At 40.5% G+C, this 21,887-nt stretch overlaps 1 protein-coding gene across 1 annotated transcript in view; it reads left to right on the top strand.

Moving 5' to 3' along the window:
• Positions 1–19,399, top strand: part of PPP1R1C (protein phosphatase 1 regulatory inhibitor subunit 1C) — a 50,088-nt gene extending 30,689 nt beyond the window's left edge. Inside the window, 1 exon segment of the mRNA XM_027880238.1 lies at positions 18,952–19,399. Coding sequence (XP_027736039.1) covers positions 18,952–19,040 — 89 coding nt within the window. The 3' untranslated portion in view covers positions 19,041–19,399.
• Positions 19,400–21,887: the final 2,488 nt, after the last annotated feature.

Raw genomic sequence — 21,887 nt, 5'->3', positions numbered from 1 at the left:
TCTTACTGTTGGCAGCTTTGAATACGTTTCTCTTCACACAGCTGGCGGCTCCTGTTTCAAAACGGCTCTGGCCTTGGCTGCAATAAATACTGCAGTACCTATAGAGAGACCGAGGTGTTCAGTGGAGACTAAGCTTGACATCTGTTCTACAGCAAAGCTGGGATGTTTGTGTTATAACTTGTCATCTGCCACTATTACCTAGAGTGAAAAAGAAAAGGCTGTGCCGAGCACTAATGTCAGTCCCTGAATTACCACGTGTGGTAACACAGACCGAAGTCTGGGGGAGTATTTCCACTGACTTCATTCAGCTCAGTGTGAAGTCCAGATATCTGATAGTTCCTTCTAATCTTTGTGCAATGAATGATAAACCGGCCCCCTCCGAAGGGTACAGCTTTATTCTTATGATAGAAGCTAATCTTAGAAATATCAGTGCAACAGCATTTATGACTTGAAAATAGTGTTATTAAACTTTGTTGTATTAAATATAGAGCTGTGTAAACATCATACTGTTTCTAAGCAATAGCATAATCGACAACATTAAAAAGGCAACCTTTTAAAAGATAACATAACATATTATAGAAAAAGAATGTGGGAGACATAGTACATATTTTAAAATGTAAAGTAGAAAGCCCAGGAAGGGCAGCATGTGTTCTGGTTACTTTATATCATAAGATATAGTGAAATTGAAAAGATTTTGGCAGCATTGTGTTCCAAATTCAAACAGCTTTTGAAGAAAAGATAATATTTTTGTAGGAGAAGTTGTAAGGTTCTTATGAAGCCAGTCATTTAAGAGGGTATTAAATTTTATTTCCTAGCTTTAACTGTGTGTTCTACACTGGACATTAACAACCAAGCCACATGGCAGCCACTGACTGCAGTGAGTCCTATTGTAGTAAATAATAATTGCCCCTTTATTTCATCTAAAGCATTATAAATCTGGAATTTGATCCCAAGCATGATAGAAAAATGAAAACCTAGATTACATGTTGCTGCTCCTGTTCAGTGTTTGACATATCCTGGCTCCTGGACAGGAGGTGCAGAATTGTGCATTCTGTGGAGGCAAGTGCATTTGTCAGGTCCGCACTGCTCCTTGGCTCTGTGCCACAAATCTGGCCCTCTGGGGAGAGCACATTGCTCCTACAGCATTGCCAGGGGGCCTGCAGATGGGGAAACAGTGGGGGAGCTTGCTCAATTTATATTGGGGTCTTCTGGAGATAGATGCAGTGTGAAAATATAGAGGTACCTATCCAAATAGTATGTTTCTAAAAGGTCTCCATAATATGTGGGCTGCTGTCTCATTTAATTTACCCTTAAAAGAAGGTCCTTCCCTACATTTGTATCTGACTGCATATTTCTACAGTTCTTCTTTGTCTATTAATGTCTCCTCTCCACGTAGTCAGATTTCACTTGTAAAAACCCCCCACCCCCTAAAGGCAAAGCTGTCGAAAGACAGAATGACAAGCTACAGGCAAGCTCAAGGTTAATAGTGAATTTGTGTAACATGAATGGCACCACCGTGCTTTGAGCAGTGGCATTAGCCTGACACAGCAAAATCATCCGACGACCTTCCAGCTAAGATTCCATCAGCTGGGCTGGTCCTTACGAGCATGTGTAAGTAGGCACAGGCTCACAGCCTGTCAGCAGAGCTTCCACCACTTGCACTCACTCCTCCTGGGATCAGGGTTGAGAGGTTTGAAAAATGCAATGATTTCCATGAGAGTAGCTCCTGGCCGCAAGCTGCTCTTCCGGGGACATTAGCTCACAGTCAGCTGTTTTGCTTCCTACCATCAGATATCACTCTGACTCAAGACAATGTCCAAGTAGTGGGTTAGCTTTGTGATATCTCTGTCTCTGAACAACATGGTTCTTATTTCTGGGGTTAGGCTTAGAGAAACCATAAGAAACCATGGTCCTGATTCTTAGGGACTGTCTGTGTTAGGTTTCTTGTGGTGGGGATGTTGCCTGGTTTTTTAGTGTTTGAGATTTTTTTTCCTTTTGAAGTGGAGGCCTATTAGTCTAAATTTATTGAAAAACAAAAATTTTCTACAGAAAGCCATGTGGTTCTACTCCCCTCCATAATTTCTCCCTTTCTTCACCCCTTGGGATGCGACATTGCCCAGTTTAGCAAGAACACAGAGTTCCCTAAACCATCCACCAGAGCTTTGGCATGGAGACAAGAACATGAGCAGCCTGAAGATTTCAACCACATCCTTTCAGACTCGCAGCTAGGACTGAACACTCTCATGAATTATGTGTGTGACTGTGACCAGAAGAACACAGGAAATACTGCAGCTAGCATATGGATCTGAAAAGGAATTCATTTTCCTGTGAGCTGCACAGGCCAGGAGGATGTTGTTTAAAAGCTCTCATCTGGTGTAGCTGCTAATTTTTCTTGAAACAGAGGGAGCATACTTCAGGTTTTTCAGTGCTCCCCCAGCCTGTGAGCCAGTGTTATTTCATTGGTCTTTTATAACCAGAAGAGATGATCAGCAGGCTCTGAGAAATCTACAAAGTATCTTTAGATATACAATTAAAGAAATTGTGGGATCTAGTGACTGCCCTGAAGGAAAACATGCACCTAAAATGCTTGCTGTAATTCTCCCAGCTCAAGGTACACCATTACTGTGTATGTTGGCACACAGCAAGAAGTACATAGCACACAGCAAGAAGTCTGGTAAACCCTGAAACGGTGCAGGGCTACTCCCTGCCACGGCATCTTTCCAGGTGACAGGGACACAGGACACACCAGGATTGCTCCTGTCCCTGGAGAGCAGTTGGCAATGCACAGGAAACCAGTAGGCACCTACCCAGCCTAGCTGGAACTGTGTCCAGTTCGAGACGTTAGTCTCAAGGAAGAAGAGGCCAGTTTAAGCGACAGCAGGGAAAGCTGGCAGGAGCGGAACACGCTGCGGAGGGACTGGGGCGGTGGGCGGTGGGGCAAGGGGCTGCGTGTATCCATCCCAGCACACGGGTAGCCACGAGCCAGCCATCCCCTCCAAAGGCAAAGGGAGGCACCGGGCTCTTCTTTTTCTTTCAACAATGAGGAGAAATTATGTAAACTCAGCTTTCAATCTCCTTGCGAGCCACAAGAAAACGGGGATGTTAAAAATAAGTCAGTGGCATTTTTGGCATGCAGGCTCCCCCTGGTGACTTCTCGGTGCAGCTCCACTCTTGGATGGCAAGAACGGTTTTAAGAAGTGGAATTATATTACATCTGAGTAATTTCAACCCAAAATATGCCAGCGGTGTTTCCCAAATCCCGTGATTGATTAGAGCCTGACTTTTCTTCTAACTAACTTTCAGCGCGATGGAAAGTAAGTGTTAAAACTCATTTTTCAAGAATTGGTGACTGTGATCTGAATGTGTCTAAACCTTTAGAGAAGAGTCTACCTTTTTTATACTTTGTCTATATTTTCCACAACGAAATTGAGTAAAATGATATTCTGGCTGTGCTTCCCAGAAAAAAAATGAGAGCAATACTTGTTTTCAAGCTCTAACAGTTCTGAGTGCCAGATAGTGTGTTTCTATGGTGTAATTATGTTCTGGTTGTACTGGGGCATTTTGATGCCTTAGGCAAACCAGAAGAGGTAGATTTCTTACAAGCTCAAGCCACTCAAACAATAAAGAACCACAAAAGACTTTGCCACGATGTTTTGCTGCCCAAAGCAACTACAAAGTGAGACCAGTTGTATCTATTGCAATGCAAATAGTTTGTGGTAACTGCATTTTATGTTGAATTATGGGTTTCTTAACATTGTTTTTTAATTTGCCAGCAATCAAAATAGTTAAATATAAGAATTCAGTGGGGTTTCAGTTGTCCATTAGCTGAACAATTTAAAATGAAAATATTTCAAATTTAAAATATTACTAAAAATGTCAAACTAAACCTTTCACTGTTCTCTTTTCTCCTCTCCCAAAAGATCAGAGACACTGTGTCAGAAAACTTATGGTGTCTAAACTAGGACTTTGATTTAACTGAATTTGTGTACCAGAGAAGCACTCTGGTTGTGTATAAGCATTGTGTACTAAATTGTTTCAAATTTGTTTTAAGGGTGTGAAAATCTATCTATATTATTGTGCAAAACACCATAAATTGCTGCATTGTAGTTTGTCTCTCTTGACTCTTCCTCTGTGGAAGTTGTTCCTTGCATCGAACCAATGCTGTTCTCTGTCTCCCTTTGAAGTCTCTGTGGTTGGGCAGTTTGGAGAATTGTTCTCCACCAACCAGGTGTTTCTGATTCAATGTTATGTAGAAAGGAGTCATTGCTTTCCCATCCCCCTTCCCACTTGCCCACTGACCAGGGTGTGTGTTTGATCAGAGTTCATCTCTTGGTTAGGAATAATCTGCATATCTGCTTCCTCCCCTTCCTGCTGACAGCTGCACTGGGACTTAACAGATCACCAACCCTCTCTTAAGGGTTAAAGGCATCAGCTTGCATTTGAGTGGGCTCTCCAGCAGGATCCCCAGCGAGTGGATAAACAGCACCTGCCCATTTGCTCCTGTTTTGCTGCTGGTTTGCTGACGAGGCAGGCTAGCTCCACGGGGCCAAGCTCCCCATGCCCCTGGTGCCACCAGCACCCTGCCTGGCTGGTGGACAAAGCCAACTGGCTGTCCAGGCTGGTCTCCCACTTCAGTTTCAGGTTGATGAGGACCCCACCTAAGTCTCTGAAAGTTGCTGTGTGCTGCAGGACCTCATGGTGTTATTCTCTAGCTTTGATATCAAATCTCAGTCCTCATAAGCAGCTGCACAAACCTACTGGGAGATGTGCTGACCCTGCTCTTCAGAGCAGCCTGGTGTATCTGAGAAGATTCCAGAAGATGAAAATATTTGCATAATCTCAGGCTTGATCAACAAGGTGAGTAGGTCAAAATGATGAGAGATTGCACAGGGTATATTGGTTACTCAGTCTGAAGAGCTGTAATTGGAAAAGGTTAAAAGGTTAAAACCAAAGCTTCTTAGCATATCTAAAACCTACAAACCTATTACATGAGAGAAAGGAACTAGACATGCTTTTCTTGTCATAAGAGTTTATTTTTTAGGATAACAAGGTAAGCAGTCAAGTTGCAAAGCGCTTGTCAGTGTAAGATCTCACAGCTACACCTGCCCAAGAGCTTTCTTCTCTCTTGAGGCCAGCTGGCTCCACACAGCCCACGTGCACACTGCAAACCCTTTTATGCTCCCAAGTCATGGGAGTCATCCAAAGCACCCAGTGAAAATGATCACTGGCTGATGCCTACACCAGGCTAGGAGCTTTTTGTGTGACAGTTAATTGTCACAGGCAAATCTGGGGACGTGGGCTAATGGTTGCTCAGGGCAGCCAGAGATCAGTGCACAGAGCTCTTAAGTGTGTTTTTAGCTGCAGTCTATAAGACTTGAGTTCTCAGGGGCCAGCATGCATTTGGTAGTTGCGCATGGATTCTTTGGAAAATTCTATGTTAAGCACTGGGAACAGTATTGAAAATTAGGGAATCTATCTGCCAGAGATGCAATTTTATATATAAATAGTTATGTCATGAAACAGTAATGATAGGCTCTTTTTTTTTTTTTTTTTTTTTTTTGGAGGGGGGTGACTTTTTACCTTGCAGTGGTAAAACAGTGGAACAAGTTGCCCAGAAAGCTTGTGGAATCTCCATCCTTGGAGAAAATCAAAATCTGACTGAATACAGTCCTGGGCAACCTGCTCCAGCCCATCCTGCATTGACTAGACAATCCCCGGCAGTACCTTCCAGCCACAGCAGTTTTACTTGTAAACCTTTCACAACACAGTATATGACAACACAATGAAAATATCATCCCACAGTTGCCTATATTTGAATTTCACCTTTTAGTCTAACAGGTGACATATTTTGTGGAAGTACTTTCCCTGCTTCTGGAAGAGAGCTCTCTACATGTCAGTTTGCTTGGGTGATCCTGTGTCTTAGGAAAATATCTCAGAAGCAAGAATTAGGACTAGAGTAGGCTGTAAGCCCTATATAAGTTAGCTCTTAAAATGACAGAAAGCTCTCTAGCACCAAGGGAAAACAGAAGAGAGACTGCATCTGATCTTCCAGAAATACTCCTAGGGAGTTAAGCTGGCTTGATTCGTGGCTCATACCATAGGCTCTTTGGTTAGCATGAAATGCCTGCTGCAGAGGGAGAGGGGAGGAATTAAAGCCATCTTCAGCTTCAGTCTTCTGAAATGGATCTCAGCTGCTTGAGATGATCTCAGCAACTCCCAGGCACTGAGGTGATGGAAACTAAAGAGGCTCATTCTTTCTGATGGATTCCTGCTTGGGTGTAAGTATTACAGTTACAGTACCTGTAACACAAAAAATAGTAATTGACTGCTATTCATGTGCCATCCGTGAAGCAACTGCAATGGGGATAATTTGATATAAACACTTGATATCAAATTTGATATCAATCACTTATTTAATCATCACAATGTTTTTGTAATTTTGAAGTTGTTTATAAAATACTTGAACTTTCAGTGTTTACAGTGTTACTGATACCAGATTATGCTGATGCCAAAATCCTATCTTTGTCATCAGAAGAAGGATCACAATGAAGACTATAATTATAACTCCATAGGGGACTCATCAGCAAATTAATAGAGAAGCTTATAGACTTCTGACAAAAAGAAAACAGATTGGATTAATTAAAAGTGAGAGCCACACAGCACATGGAAGTACAGCAAAGAACCACTGCCTCGGAATGTTGGGTGACCAATGAAGATTTTGCTCCTGTCTTCTTTTTGAAAACTCACTGCAAAGCTTTTCATCCTTATCCTAAAAATATCAGGCTGCACAGAGTATTCAGCAAGAGACTTAAATCAGCCATTAACAAATTTTGCTCTGTATCTGCCCAGACCACAGAAAGAAATAATAGCCAAAAAAGGGATAACAAAAATAGAAAATACGGATCCAAAATATAAACTGAAAAGAATGCTGAGGATACCATGCCAGGCCTGGGGATGAAATGTAAGAAGGTATGAAAAAGCAAAAGCTTCTAAGTCATTACACACAGGACTTCATTCACCCCATCACATACTCAGGCTTCTCCTTAGTATTACAGCCTCCCCTTCTCTGTCAAGTATTCTCTCCCCTAAGGATGTGGCAGTAAGTTTTTTCTCAATTGCTTAGGGTTCTTGACCTCAGAAAAATCCCCATTTCAGCCAAAATATAAAACAGTAGAGCCACATTGCAGTTATCCAGGAAAGAGCAAGCAGCTGGATAATGCTGTCAACTAATGCTGAAGTCAGATGAGAATGCCTGAAGAAAACTGAAACACAACTTCTTGGAAAGGGCTCATGGGGAGATGAAAATGTTTTGTAAGGCATTTTTTTTCAGTAAGGTTATGAAGGAAAAAAGCTTAATTTCCATTGTGCTTTGAATGTGTATAAAAAATCAAATTCGTTTTCCTATAGCATGTCTAGATATTTATGTTTAACAAGCAAGGCAAAACTACATGTTTTGGTACTGCTAATATTAATTGTTTTGGTGGAGGGTTTTCCTTTTACTTTTTTTTCATAAAGGGAATTGTGAAGTTTCAGGGTTTTTTTCTAATTGTGAACAAACAAAAATATTACAGCTCCAAGGAAATGCAAATATTCAGCTATCAAAATCTGCTACTTTCATTTTTAGAAATGCTCTGGGGTGAATCCATCCTGCTTAAACCAAGTTGGGCATGGAGTTACTCTGGGTTTGTTATAGATTGCCTAGTGAAAAATCAGGCCCTGGAAATCTCACTTCTGACCAGATAAGGAATCATAAACAACTGCATTTGACATTAAATCACTTAAAGGTGGGTAGACATCTATACTTAGCTATGAGCCCAGGCTGGCCTTGGACATCCTGTGGGGACAGTTCTTATGTTGTCACAGCACTGAGCAGAAAGCAAGGGAAAAAGAGAGAAAAGGAGGACCCCTTTTGTAAACACCCCCTGATTTCAAGGCTTGGAAAGGACCTCTATTTTTATATAATTCAATCTCTGGCATAAAGCACAGCCTTCAACATAATTCTACACTTCATCCATATTTTAGGTTGAATGATGGCATATATTTTAGAATGCAGAAGTTAAGACTTCTCATGAAAGTTCAGATTTTTCTAATTATTCTTAACTTTTCCCATATTACGTACAGGAGGTAGAAAAATAACATTGTTTCATTTAGTACATAGCAGTCTATATAACTGAAATTTGTCTTTTCCCTAACTCTAAACAGACTTACCTGCTATAGCTGAAATATTGAGCATCGTTTCTTATCGACTTTGGCATCAGCTTTCCCAAGTCTTTGCTGATGTGATTTTTTAGCTGTAAAACTTTTTCCCACTTTTAGCCTTCTGGCTTATTTTACGATAGTCAGCCTACAGAGTGTCTCCAACTGGATACATAAACTATCCTGTAGAAGCATGTGGCAAATTGTGACAGAAGTTGCCTAGGAAAATGTAAGATGATTTAACTTAAAGAAGCCACACTTAGAAAATGTTACTCATAAACTTTTAAGGCCAGTGAGTTCTAATGCATACTTTGTGACAGTAGCAGAGCTTTCGGCTTCTGTTATTATGATTCAGGTTTGAAAATATGGCCTTTCATTTGATCAAATTACTGTAATCCTTTGACATAAGTAAACAATTCTGCCATCTTGTGATTTTGACCTACTCTTAGGCAGACAGCTGCCTGACTGAAAGTGATGCTGGTGTTAAAAGTGAGGGCTTAGCAATTCCAGCAAAGAAACAAATTGCCTAGTAAAATTTGCCTTCCAAACAGCTGCCTTCTCAGAGGAGATTCTGACCATCTAAAAAGCTTCCCAGGACATGTCAAAGCACAGCACCTTTAAAGGTCTGCCTGTGCTGGTTGAGTTCAAGCACAGTTATCAACAGCTTTAAGCCTATCTCTGAGCTATGAAAAATTGGTATGAAAATATGTCAGCTGAAAAACTGTAATCCTCTCCTGATTCAGCCTCCCGCTGCCAGTCAGACCAGAGCCATGCAGGAGGAGAGCCTTGCAGTGCTGTCCGGATTCATTACTGATGTGGAAATCATCTCTACATGTTTTTCTGATCAAGTTGTTGAGGTATTTGACCAAGAGACATCCTCCACAGAATCAGCTAAGAAATATTTTCTGGCTTTCCAAAGGGTAATTAGTATTGGGCTGAGACTGATACAGGCTGAAACACCCGCTTGGCTGCCTGACTGCAGGAGCTTCTGCTCTTCATTTGAACTCTGAAGACTGGCTGACTTCTGCAGTCTGAGGGCTAGCATAGGAAGGAAGGAAGGAACCAGCAGAACAAGATGTTTACATACTATCAGAAGTTGCCTGGGGTGACAAAAGCCTCTCTGATAACTCTTTTGGCTACTGTAAGTGGAGATGCAGTCCCTTTAGCCACAGCAAAGCTGACGCCTCTCTCTGGTGCATGTTCTGGCCAGCCTGTGGAGGACCAACAAAAGCCTTTCTGTGCTCAAGAAGCTCCTTCACGCTACTCTTACAGAGCCAGTGCTGCTTCAAGCCGCTTCTGAGAGGGGAAAATGGAGTGGGAAGTGCTGTCTGAGAGAACAAAATGGAAAGTAGCCAGACATTTGCAACACGATTTTTGCTGTTCTCATACAGTCTTCATTGTGATAGTTTAACAGTGAGTCTTTTGACTGAGAGAAAGTAGCATGAGCCTCAACATTTGTCGTTTAAAAGGCTCACCATGACAACTGAGTATTGTATGACTGGAGCTAAGAGAAGAGTTAGTAGCAACCAGCAGACATTTAGAAAATTAGTCAGTCCTTGTTGCTGGGTTTCCAAATGAACATTCACAAACATCTTTGGGGCCATGGTGACCTGCTGAATATGCTGATGATCTGGTCTGCTCAGATCAGATATGTGACCTACATAAACCTGTCATATTTGCCAGTGCTTCAGATCATTTGTTTTAATTTAGTCATGCACATTAGAGAGAAAAAAGGAGATGAAATTGTAAGGCTGAATCATGTCTTGGTCTTATAGTCATAACATACATGGGAATTTTTTTCTCCTTCTCAACCTGAGCTTAGGTATAAAATAATATAACACACACAGGTTTTTTTTCTGATTTATAGATTGCTAAAATGTCAGCGTAGCTTAAACTACCACACTGGTGCTCCACATTCTTTTTATTCTAAACATTGGAGGTCCACCATGTCTTCTGACCTTTGAAGACTCCATTAGCTGTAAATGACAGAGTGACAGCCTGACTTTGCTTTTTCTTGGATAACTTAAGCAGGAGTTTGAGAATATCTAGTGCACCTATTGTCTCTGTCACTTTGTTAATCTCATATCTCAAAATTTAAACCACATATAATAGTAATTTATAATATTTTACATACATTCGTTGTAAATCAACAGTAACTGTGTCTTTTTCTTTATAACTGGAACTTATAATCAATTGCAAAAGCTGACTCTTCTTCCTTTAAAAGCAGTAAGAGAAAATCTCATTAATTTTTGGAGGAGTGGGACCAAGCCCTGTGTAATAAAAAATGACCTGATTGTGTTCAGACCTGTCACCCACAGGAGTAAGGGTGACCCTTGCATGTTGGTTATCAAGCTTCAAGGAATTAGTTTTACTCCTCCATAATACTTTGGTTAACAAAAGCTGATAGACATGAGTACCATTCAGAGTCCTTCCAAATTTTAGAAAACTTCAAAAGGCTGTGTCAAGCAGACTTTTCACAGTTGCCAGCATCTGTAAACCAAATTTTCCACCTACATTTACTTTTATTTGGTCTTCCCTCCCTCATGTTTTTTCTGTTCACTTACACATATAGAAACTGTCAAGGTCTGGATCTGTGTATTTTATTCCTGTCATGTTAAAGAAAACTTTTGGTTCTTTGAACTGCGTGTGGCTCAGAGACCACCCAAGAGAGGGCTGCCTTGAGACACGCCAGAGCTGCTCCCTTCAGAGAGGCTGAGCAGCTACTCTTGTTGCCAGGTCTGCTTGGAAGCAGGACTAGCCTCCTGCCACGGGTCATCTGGTGTGATTATTGAACATGAGCATCAGCAGGTGAAATAATAGCTGCCAGGTTGTCAGACTGATGCCGTTCTTCTAGGTGGGAATGAAGAAACACAAGGAAAGGTATGTAAAAGGCATCTTCTGCTTGCAAACAAATATCAGACATCGTCCAGTTTTTAGTTTATACTCAGTTATCCTCCACTGTTCACTGTATGCCACAATTCTTTTCATATCATATTGATGTTAATGAAGCATCCAGGAACCCACATCAGGGATTAGGTCTATGCCACATAAGCCTTATTCAAACATTTAACAGGAGCTGATTGTTGCACCAGGGAAGTCCCAGCCAGGGTGTAACAATCAAACTCAGGAATGAATAGAGAGTGTTGGGGAGGAATGCAGCAGTCTGGCAACAAAAATGTTCTTAGGTTGTTTCTGAAATTCCACAACTGAGGAATTTAAGGAGGACTTGGAAATGGTCGTGGAGGCTTATAGTCGCACCTCTTCAGAACTGCAGGAGAAAGAAAGAAAATGCTAATTTAAAAGTCTAGCAGTTTGAGTACACAAACTGTCATTTCCTGATTTGAGTGCAGATGATGCTCATTATATCTGAAGAAACTTAATTTTCCTTGAGAGCATAAGCAACCACCATTAGTCTGCAATATCTTGGAATGAATCAATGGAGGGAACTCCAGAGGGAAAGTAGTGTCGGGAGCAAAGGTATGTTTATAAAGCTTAGAGAAGGAGATGTGGTAGTAGTGAAGACCTCAGGATAAGGAGAGTTTCAATGATTGGATAAATGATAAAGACTCTGTTGGACATATTAAGAAAGAAAAATGTGCAAGACAGTTGCATATGGGGACCTATAGGTGATTGGAAATCAGAAATTGTGAGCCTAAATCTCAGGAAAAAATGATGATGTTGATAATAAATGAACATTTTGGACAGGACTGAAAATTTCAAGCTTGATTTTGACTGCTTTGAGATAATGTCTTAGACTTCCACAAGCTTGCATTAAAGATGTACTCTAGAGTTTTAATTTGGATAGAAGTAACAAACTCTATCTGTCAGAATCTTTATGAAGGTGTTTACTATTTTTGTATTTGAGAAGTACATGGTTGAAAATTTGGAGTACTTTTAACAGTAGAAAAAACCCTGCAGCCTCTGCCACCTGTCCTCAGAGGCTGGAGAGAGGGAAAAATGACTGTCAGAGGATGGCAAGGGGAAAAGTATTACAACAGTGGAAGAAGAATGAGGGCAAGGAAGTGTTAGGGGCAAAGACATCAACAAATTGGAAAGGATGAAGACAGAGACCACTAGGCACTTGTGCCAGAAAACTTTCAGACCGGCTCCAAGGACAACGGATGGGGTTAATGGTTTTTAAGCATTACTAAGAAAAACCTAAGCACTGAATTATGACCTGTATGCAAGGAGAGCTTATCTAAACCACTTAATTAAGTAAAAATGGATTAAAGGTTTCAGGAACTGATTGTACAGACGAAGGAGATAGATAACAGGTTATTTATGCAAAGAGGAAACAAGAGAAAGCTCAAAATAAGTTTTTGGGAAACTGCAGCATTTTTTTACTTGTTTCCTGTCCTGCTCTGGCGTGGAATATATGTCCTTCTGTATTTCAGCTGTTTAAAACAAAAAAAAATTATATTGTAGGATTTAATTATTTTCCAGCCAAACAACTGATTTTTTTTATCAAGAAAGTCAAAATGCCTAGGATGCAGGGGATATATTTTCAGTTTTTCCATGACCAGTGATGACAGCTATGTTTCTTATACCTGCTCCAAATGGGGCAGAGGGAAGGCAAGACGTGTATTTCTTGCATTTAAGTAAATTTGACAGGGGAGTTGGCATGCACCTGACAGTGAACATTTGAAGATTACTAAACCTGCTTTTTAAAAACTTTTATGAAACAGAAAATACTGAGAATGGAGGCTGAGTAAGCTGTATTCTGTTGAATTGAAGAAAGTCACTGAGACAAAAAGTGTTTAATAATTACTCATCTTCTGTCAAAAGAGATTTCTGCCAGGCAGCTGCTCCTATGGGTTCTGATGATCCTCAGCTTCTGCCAGAGGTGCCAAGAGCAGGAAGCATTTCATGCTTCCCACATTGTGGTACTCCCAGATCTGAGGCTGAGCTGTGCCTGTCTGAGCTGGACTGCAGCACCCATTTCAGGGACAGACTCGGGGCTGTCCTGCTGGCAATGATCAGCAGAAGGGAGCACATTCCCTAACATGGAACACTGGATGGTTCTGGAAACATCTGGCAAAACATCTTGTGGAGTTTTGAGAGTCTGTTACTTCCATTGTGCAGATGCCTAGGTAAGCAAGAGGGAGATTTCTTTAGAGACAGAGTGCATAGGCTTTGGTTTTATTGCTACAGTATATTTCTTTAATCTGTTACGTCTGCAGGCAGTGAGCATACTCTTTTAACTACAGTGGTAGTCAGCATCCTCAGGCAGCACACACAGGTAGCGAGTGACTCAAACAATGATCTGCCCTTGAAACTCCAGAGGGAAGATAAGCCGTTTCAGCAGCAGGCAGTAGTGTGCCAGGACTCAGTCCACAGGACAGGCAGCTCCTGTATCTTCATCTCAGGAGATTACATGTTTTCTGTTACATTTCTATGCACTGGGTCATGACTAGGGTGTGATTTCCGTGTAAGATTTTGTCTCACAGGTGTATCTGTCACGTGCAAGAGGTGCTCTGTGTTCACTGATTTTGGAAACACAATAGCACTTAATCTGAAGCAACCCCTTAATGCTATTATTTTCATCCCTTGTGTTTGAAAACAATATGTCACTCATATATATGTATGTATAAATCACAATGGACTACATAACCTAATTATGAGTTTGTATGTTTTCCAAAATCAGTACAGAAATACTGATTTAGTCTGGTCCCATAGTTTTAAGGAGTGAAGAGAAACCTTGATCCTGAAATCACTCTGACTGGTGCAGTTAGGCACTTCATCCCTTTTCCAGAGAAAGGAGTAATTTGACAATGCTAGCTGGGTCAAAATGTAGCCTTCAATCACACAGTTAATTTTAAGACACTCTTATAAACTGTAAGGTGGATTTTCAGAGTTTTGATGTCATAAAACTCTATAGTTATTTAGGTCACAAGAAACCTTGGGAAAGCCCACAGTTCAACCTGCAGCATAAAGCAGAATCAGCACCAAATTTGACCAAGTTGTTCAAGGCTTTGTCTAGATCAGTACTGAAAAGCTCCTTGGAGACAAACCTTACATTTTCACTGGCAAACCACACTAGTGCTTAAGTACACTCACTGAAATAATTTCTTCCTTATATCCAGTCAGAATATACTCTCTTCCAATTCATGAACAGACATGTCCCTCTTCTAGGTGACTTTCCTTGGTACAGGCAGGCTGCTGTTAGGTGCCCCAAAGTTGCCTGTGATCTGCAACAGCTATTTGTTAATCTGTATCAGTGTGGGCCACCCCTATGCCTGGAGGAGGCTGCCCTGGAAGACCCATCAGCTCCTTTGGGCTCTGTCACCTTCACAGCTGCCTTCCACTGCACTCAGCCAAAGACCTGTGGTGGATGCTGATTTTGATGACATTACTTTTGAGGTTTTTCTCTGGATTTGTTTGTTTCTTTCTTTTGGGGTTTGGTTTTGTTTTGTTGTTTTGTTTTGTTTTTTTTTTAAATTTCCTGTTTTTTTGGGTTTTTGTGGTTTTGGATTTTTTTTTAATATATTGGTTTGGTTTGATTTGGATTGGGGGTTTGTGTGTATTTTTTGTTGTTTTTTGTGGTTTGGTTTGGGGTTTTTCTGTGAGGGTTTTGAGGGGTTTCTTTGTTTGTTTTGTTTTTTTTTTTAAATCAAGAATTCTTTTCAGTTGAGAAAAAATTATAAGACATATCAGAGAAGTCAAAACATATTTGACTGATAAATGCAAAACAAAATGTACCACTAAAAAGAACAGGGTTTTTTCCTGTATAGTTGTGTGAATATATGATGTTTCTTTTGATATTCTCATTTTTGCTGAGGGAACATGAACATAACTCATTTAGCATTGGCATAAAATAGACTTTTTTATTTGGCTGTTATCCTCTTTGGCCAGGTTTGTTTGCATGATAATTTCAAAGTGATTCGAGTTCTGAAATGCTGAAAATCAGCCTGTTTTGTCTGTGGCTCAGCTTTGCCTTTCACTGCTTCCTGAAAATCTGGAAATGTGTTTTTGATAGAGAGAGGATCAGCTCCAAATCATAAAACTAAATACCCTTCAAGCTTCAGGGAATTCAAGCTGCCAACCAGACTTCAATCCTGAGTTTAGTAAATGTCAACACTCTTCCTTGGGCAGTGAAGCGGGGTGAAGGAAGAAGTGTTAAATAGGATGGGGAGCTGCCTTAATTACTTGAGCATTTTTTAATTTTTTTTACTTAATTCAGGAACACTTTGTTATTTCATATCTTGTGACACTGCTTAGCCTTCTAATCTGGTGCTTTGGTCAGATGGAGAGAAGCAAAAGCTGATGATGAAACAGCATGGATGTTATTCTGTGACTACAAAAATGCCAGAAAGTTGTTCCATTTGCACTCATAATTTATAACTACCTAGAAATATAGAAATATTATTTGAGGCAGTGACTTCATCTTAAAAGAATTACCAGTTCAAATCATATCAGTGCATGGCTGCTGAATACGGCTTGAAATTATGGGTTTACTTATCAACATTAGTTGTATTAAATTACCTACTCCAAAATAAAAGCCCTTTGAGGAAAAACAATTCTTTGTCTGGCTGGCTTTAGAAGTGTTCAGACAGGTTTTGTTTTAAAGCAGCATAAAGATAAGTTTGAACACACTGAGTGTATGAAATGGTTGCCAGGGGGTGGTTAGAAGGGGCAGCGTTTGGTCTGGAAGGGGGTTTTTTTTGCTGTCAGGGTGAAGAACAGAACCCCAGTCGGGTTGTGACATTGTGGAGCAGTGTCTGGGCCAGGTGTAGAGGAGATTGGGAACAGCCCCTTGAGATAGCTGGGACCTTGTGAGCCCCATCCCTAATTAAGGGGCGAGCAGGGCAGGGAAGCCAGTGAGAGAAACAAAGCAGCATCAGGACAGTGCAGGCCTGTGCCTGCACTTCAGGATGGTGAGGGTGCCCACAAATTCAGAGTTATCCATTGCCTAGTATAAGGGACATTGAGGAGATCAGCATTTGCAGTCTTCCCTATTTGCAACTGATATTATGAATCTTGTGTTGTTTACATGGAACCAATAACTTAACATTTCTAACTTGGAACATATGCTTTTACATACAAACAATATCTTCTTAATATCTCCCTCATCACCCAACAAATATTCTGCTTTTGTTTTGTGTTTTTGCTACAAGTAAAATCTTATAGTCTATGTTTGATGCTCATCTTTATTACTGTAAAAGTCTGATGCTTTGTGCGTGAAATGTATCTTTTCAGGACAGCCACCAGCACTTTCTGTCGTGCATATTCATGTTACTGACAGGAATTTCTTTACCTGTTGATTCACACTAACGTTTCATTGTGTAGTTGAGCACCTGATTTCATAATGACACACCTAGGGTCACTTCATTTGGATAACCTGATGCTGTCAGAACATCTTGAGGTTTATATATAAAGACATCAAGTCTTGTGCACTTATTTGTCAGAGCAGGAAGCCCTGGGAATTTTTACTTCCAAGTGACACTGTGGCATTAAATAACTGGCAGAGCTGAAGGCAGGATACCGAATGGAGGTTAGGAAAAATCATGAAGTAGGATTAATAGGTACTTGCTATGGGAAAGTCAATGGGCAATGCTCATTGATATAAATTCCCTCCATTTACTACAATTTCCATATGTAATATTACAATTAAACTACATAACCAAAAGTCTTCACTTCTACAAAAAATACCATTCCATGAAACTTCATCATACTAACTGTATATCACAGACCTTCTTTTCTGTCCCCAACTTTCCCTTTCTCATCTTTGAAAATTATGTGCTCTGGCTCCTAGCAATTCCTGTCTGAAATACTGAAGAGTAGCTGTCACAGGGGTACTGTGAACTGTGCAAGAAATGGCTCTGTAAGTGCAGAGGAAACAACAGGAGACAAATTTGCCTTACAAACACAATATAATTTGTCTCAAATGTCCATTAACATATAGATAGGTGAAATCATATTTGAAGTGTTTGCTTTACTAAAGCGTGTTGCTAAAGAGGGGGTGCTAAGAGCTTGGTGGTAGCTGAGCATCAAAGTGTTTCTTCATGTATCACAGTTACTTAATTGGAAATGGTTGGATTATTGCAGGGCCCACTTACAAGAACTGTAGCCTGGAAGTGTTAATGTATTTGCTTGGTTTACATCTGAACAACAGTTTCCCAGGGAACCATGTACTATTGTTTGTGTGGAGAAAAAAGTGAGGGGAACCCAGGGCCCAGCACAGTGATGGGCTCCTGCTGGAAGTGGAGGTGGCTGTTGTACGACCCCTTGTAAGATACCATATTCAGTTACTTGTAACTTTGTTGAACTGGAATAACTTATGTTGAAGTTTTTTTCAAGTGATAGAAATGGAAAAAATCTATCCCATACTTTGGAGTGGTGTGGACATAAGCAGTGAAATGTAGGAACCTTCAGGTTTAGTGGCACCTGGCTCCATGACTCTCAGACATACACCATCACCAATTCTTCTAACCCATAATTAGAGGTAATCTGGATCTGGATCTTACCCTGTATGAAAACTGTGCCCCTACAAGTGCTATGACTCGTAAGGTGTTTGATTCTCCAGCGGTAGCTGTCTGAAGCAGCTATGATGTAATTCTCATCACAGAGAGGAAGTGATACAAAAGGGAAGCCTTTTTTTCCAACAATTAGCAATGGTGACAAGAACAATGTATGATCTTTAATGAAACCAAACATTTTTTTATGTTAGGACAGTAGTGACACCAAAAAACCTAAAAAGGCTTATGTTTCGTTGAAATCACGCATTTGATTAAAAGTTATGTTCCTACTTTGTTTTTTAAAAACTAGGGGCCCAGAAGTTAATCTTCTGCATTTGCTCTTTAAATCTTTTGAAAATAACAACTCTTCATCTCCGGTCTGTCATGTCTGTCATCATTTTAGCTTGATGTTGCCTCCTTTTCCTGCTCGAATTCTTCTATCACAACAAGGCAGAGCTGAGAAAATGGGATTTGACCCATTCATTGAGACCTGCTTGCTTGTACTGAACATGGGATACAGAAAATTACTTTGTAGTTTGATTAATTTTCATAGTCTACTTCACTTATTGGCTAAAACCATCCAGCAGTAGGTAATTCAAACTTCCAAATGTCCCATGGTAGGTATTTACCCTTTTCACACAGCACCACGTGGTATTTGGAGGTCAAAAAGAACACATTCTCCATGTAAGAAATGATCCAATCTTGTCATGGCTTTGGTGCCAGCAGTATCCTCTCTGTCAGGTGCAATGCTCTCTTTGCATCAGGACAGCTCTGCAGGTGGTGGGCAGGCTGTGAGGATTCACACTGGAGAACACCTCTGGTGCACACGGGAAGTTGGGATCATGCAAGGGATCATATGTGAGCCTTCTGACCTTCATCAGATCAGTCTCAGAAAGAGATAATTTCCATTCATACAGTCTTGGAAACTTTTCACTTGCTTGAGATGGGCAACACTAATCTGATCAAAGGTTACAAAGGAAAAAAGAGAAGCAAATACTGTTTTGAGCCAATATTCGAGGAAGAGAACATTTCTGTTATAAATACACCATGGCATTATTTGAACTAAGAAGTTTGTGAAAAGGGGAGTCAGTATGGGCATTACACTTGCCATTATTTTGGTTTTTTGTTTGTTTCTTCCTTGACAAAAAACGAACAAAAATATACCCAAAATAAAACAAAATGCCAAACAATAACAACCCCACCACCCCCCCCCAAAAAAAAAAAAAACACACCACACAAAAACCAAACACACACACACACAAAACTAATACAGCTTTAATTGTGACTTTTTTATTTTCAGGGATTAAGCATCTGAAGAGTCAGAGTGATTCAGTGTTTCCAGAAGAAGAAGAGGGAGCTGGTGAAAGGGAAGAGGAGTGGGGCCATTAACCAGGGCAGAGCTGTCCCAAGCCCCGTCATGGAGAGTAACTGAACTGCGGGGCCATGTGTGTGCCAGATCCTCCACCACCCGCCCCATGTGCCACCAGGGCTCCCCGGAAAGTGCCCTCTAATGGGCTTCACAGACACCTGCAAATGTGTCCTGTGACCCCTATACCTGAAGATAAAACGGTTATTTTAAAGTAATTTTTCTTTCATTTTCTATGACTTGGAAATGTAATCTGCAAACGTGTTAGCTACCTGACGTCAGTACTGCCAGAGCTTGACTACTGCGTGTGAGTTGTACTCTAAGGTTTGTTGTAAATAAAACGGATTTAAAAGGTATAAAATAAATGAGACATTAATTTCGACAAGACTGTGTGTTGTACAGAGGGTTTGTCTAGTACACAGAGAAATGATCATGTAAAATGATATTTTCGGTGAAGGGCAGCTTTTATCAGTGTTGGTGGAGTTACTTGCAGTAATGTGGATAGAAACAAGGTAACAAAGTAAGCAGAGGTGATTCTTTGTCTGTAGAAGGATGCAAAGACACTCTTCTCTGTGTTCCCTGGATATGTGATGCCCAAAGTACTTGTCTGGCTTTTGGTCTGAGGCTGCCTAGTCACAGCAGGAAAAATTATTTCTCTTTACAAGAGATCATGGTTATCTGGAGGCATTAGAAAAGGTTTCAGTTTGAGAGTCAGAGGTCACACAGGCATGTGGGACCTGTGAGCAGGGTTCCATGCATCAGCTGAGCCATGGGAAATGCTGATATCCACTGCATCACCTGCAGCAAGTACAGCTACAGCTTTCTCTGCCCTGAGTTTGTCACAGTTTCAGTCAGTGATAGCATATCAAGCTGCAGAAATTTAACCTTTGTCTGAGCCCTAGGTTTTTGGTTGAAGTCTGCCATGATTCGTACTAACCTTTCCATTTGTTAAACTGTGCAAACTCTATGGCATAAAATGAAATAAGGTGGAGAAGGAAAACCATGTTTTTTCAAAGTGACGCTTAACAGATTATTTCCATTTTTTATCAATGGCAAACTTTTTTAATGAACTCACTGTCATTTTGTATTAACTGTTTGCCTTTGATATAAAGTTTTACCCTCAGTTTAACTTTCCCTTACTTTAAGTCTCTTTTAAAAAAAAAAAAAAAAAAAAAAAGAAAAGAAGAAAAAAAAAGACCTGGAAACACAGAACCTTTTGTCTATGTCTTGCATGATGATTTCACTCTCAATCCAAGGTCTTCCCCAAAGACCTGCTGAGAACACGATCTGTCAACAAGTGTTTCTTTATATTTGAGAGCCATCTTTTCCCCTCCATCTGTCCTCTTTGGTTCCATTTTCAGTAGCAACATTACAAGCAGCATCCATGACTCCAGCTCAGCAAGGGTATGCAAGAAGGACTAAAAGAAGGAGTCTTCAGTTATACAGAAGCAGCTGTGGGACTTAGAGGACTGGGAACTTTTTATGACACGAATAACACAAAGATGGAAATGACCTTCAGAAACCTTTTGAATGGCCCCAAGTTAGGACTGTAATGGCAGCAAGAAGAACTGGGCTCCAGTCCCAGCTTTGCCATGGCTTTGCTTTTGCACAGCACCAGGCTCTTCACATAATTGCTTGTTGCCGCAGTACTCCCAAGTTGTGAATCAGTCATCGGTGTTTAACCTCACACCCTCTCTCTGTGTTGCTAGCTAATAAAGCACTTTGGATATTAATGGCTTTTTGCTTGTTATTAGTACCCACAGGCTCCAGATGAGAACTCTTTGGGACCTGTGGGCAAATGAAAACATGTACGTGATTTATAAGAGTTCATACCAGGAGAAGGTATTGAATACTTTGTAATCTCAGTATTTCAAAGGCAACACACAAAACACCTGATAAGAGCTTGGAGAATTCATCACTGAACACCCTCTTTCAGGATGACTATTGGACCTGAGTATGATTACACTTTATAAATAATAGGGGGAAAAAAACCATAGACAGATTTAGTTTGAAGAGGATCTGAGTGTTTCCAGGATTATAACTGCAGCAATGAGAGGACAGCAATTCTGTTTTGCAGAATTTGTGATCTTGACGAAGCATCATAGTCCACTAAGAATGTCAGATAGCCATGCCAGTGTTTAGATGCACCTCTGAATCCATATCTTACCATCTCCCCAGCTCTAATAATTCCACTTTTGTTTAATCATGTTAAAAACCCATTTCTTTTTTCTTTATTTATGGAAGTTTATGCAAGATGCTTGTCTGAGTACAGAAACTCATTTCTAGCAAAAGGACAGGACTTGTGGCAGACATTTTATTATGGATCCACCTTGACATCATTTGCTGGTGGGACCTCATCTGAATAACAAAGTCAAGATGCTCATATTTTTTATACATCCTTCCTTTTTAACTTTAAACAGAAATTCTGTTTTTCTAGTCTTCCACATGTGAGGCATACAGCAAATGGAGTTATAGGGAAAGAATCTGTAAAATAGCAGAGCCCAGGAAAAAAGTGCTTGTCATGGAGTAGAGCTGAAATACTGCAGTGTATTGACAGTGAGCCCTGTGACAGAAATATTTAGGTGTGTGGATATCAGAGAGGAAGGTCAGGAAAAGCAGTTTGTTTAGTAAACCAGGTCTTTTCTCGATTTTGATGCAGCTGCTGACATTTAAGAACAGCAGCCTTCAGTAGAGAGCCTCCCGTATGCTTTGGCGTGTAACTGAAAGCTCTGGTTGTCTCGCAGCATGGTGAGCTCCACACAGGTGCACTTGACAATGTAGATTTCTTTGTGGGAGTCTGTGGTCAATCACTGTCCAATGTATTTATTGTCACCAAAAGCACAGACTAAAACAAACACAAAAATCCATTA

Source organism: Empidonax traillii, unplaced genomic scaffold, assembly GCF_003031625.1.
Source record: "Empidonax traillii isolate 1590-97213 ecotype Southwest subspecies unplaced genomic scaffold, ASM303162v1 scaffold65:size4453928, whole genome shotgun sequence".
Classification (NCBI taxonomy): Eukaryota; Metazoa; Chordata; class Aves; order Passeriformes; family Tyrannidae; genus Empidonax; species Empidonax traillii.
This window is presented reverse-complemented; position numbering and strand designations above follow the sequence as displayed.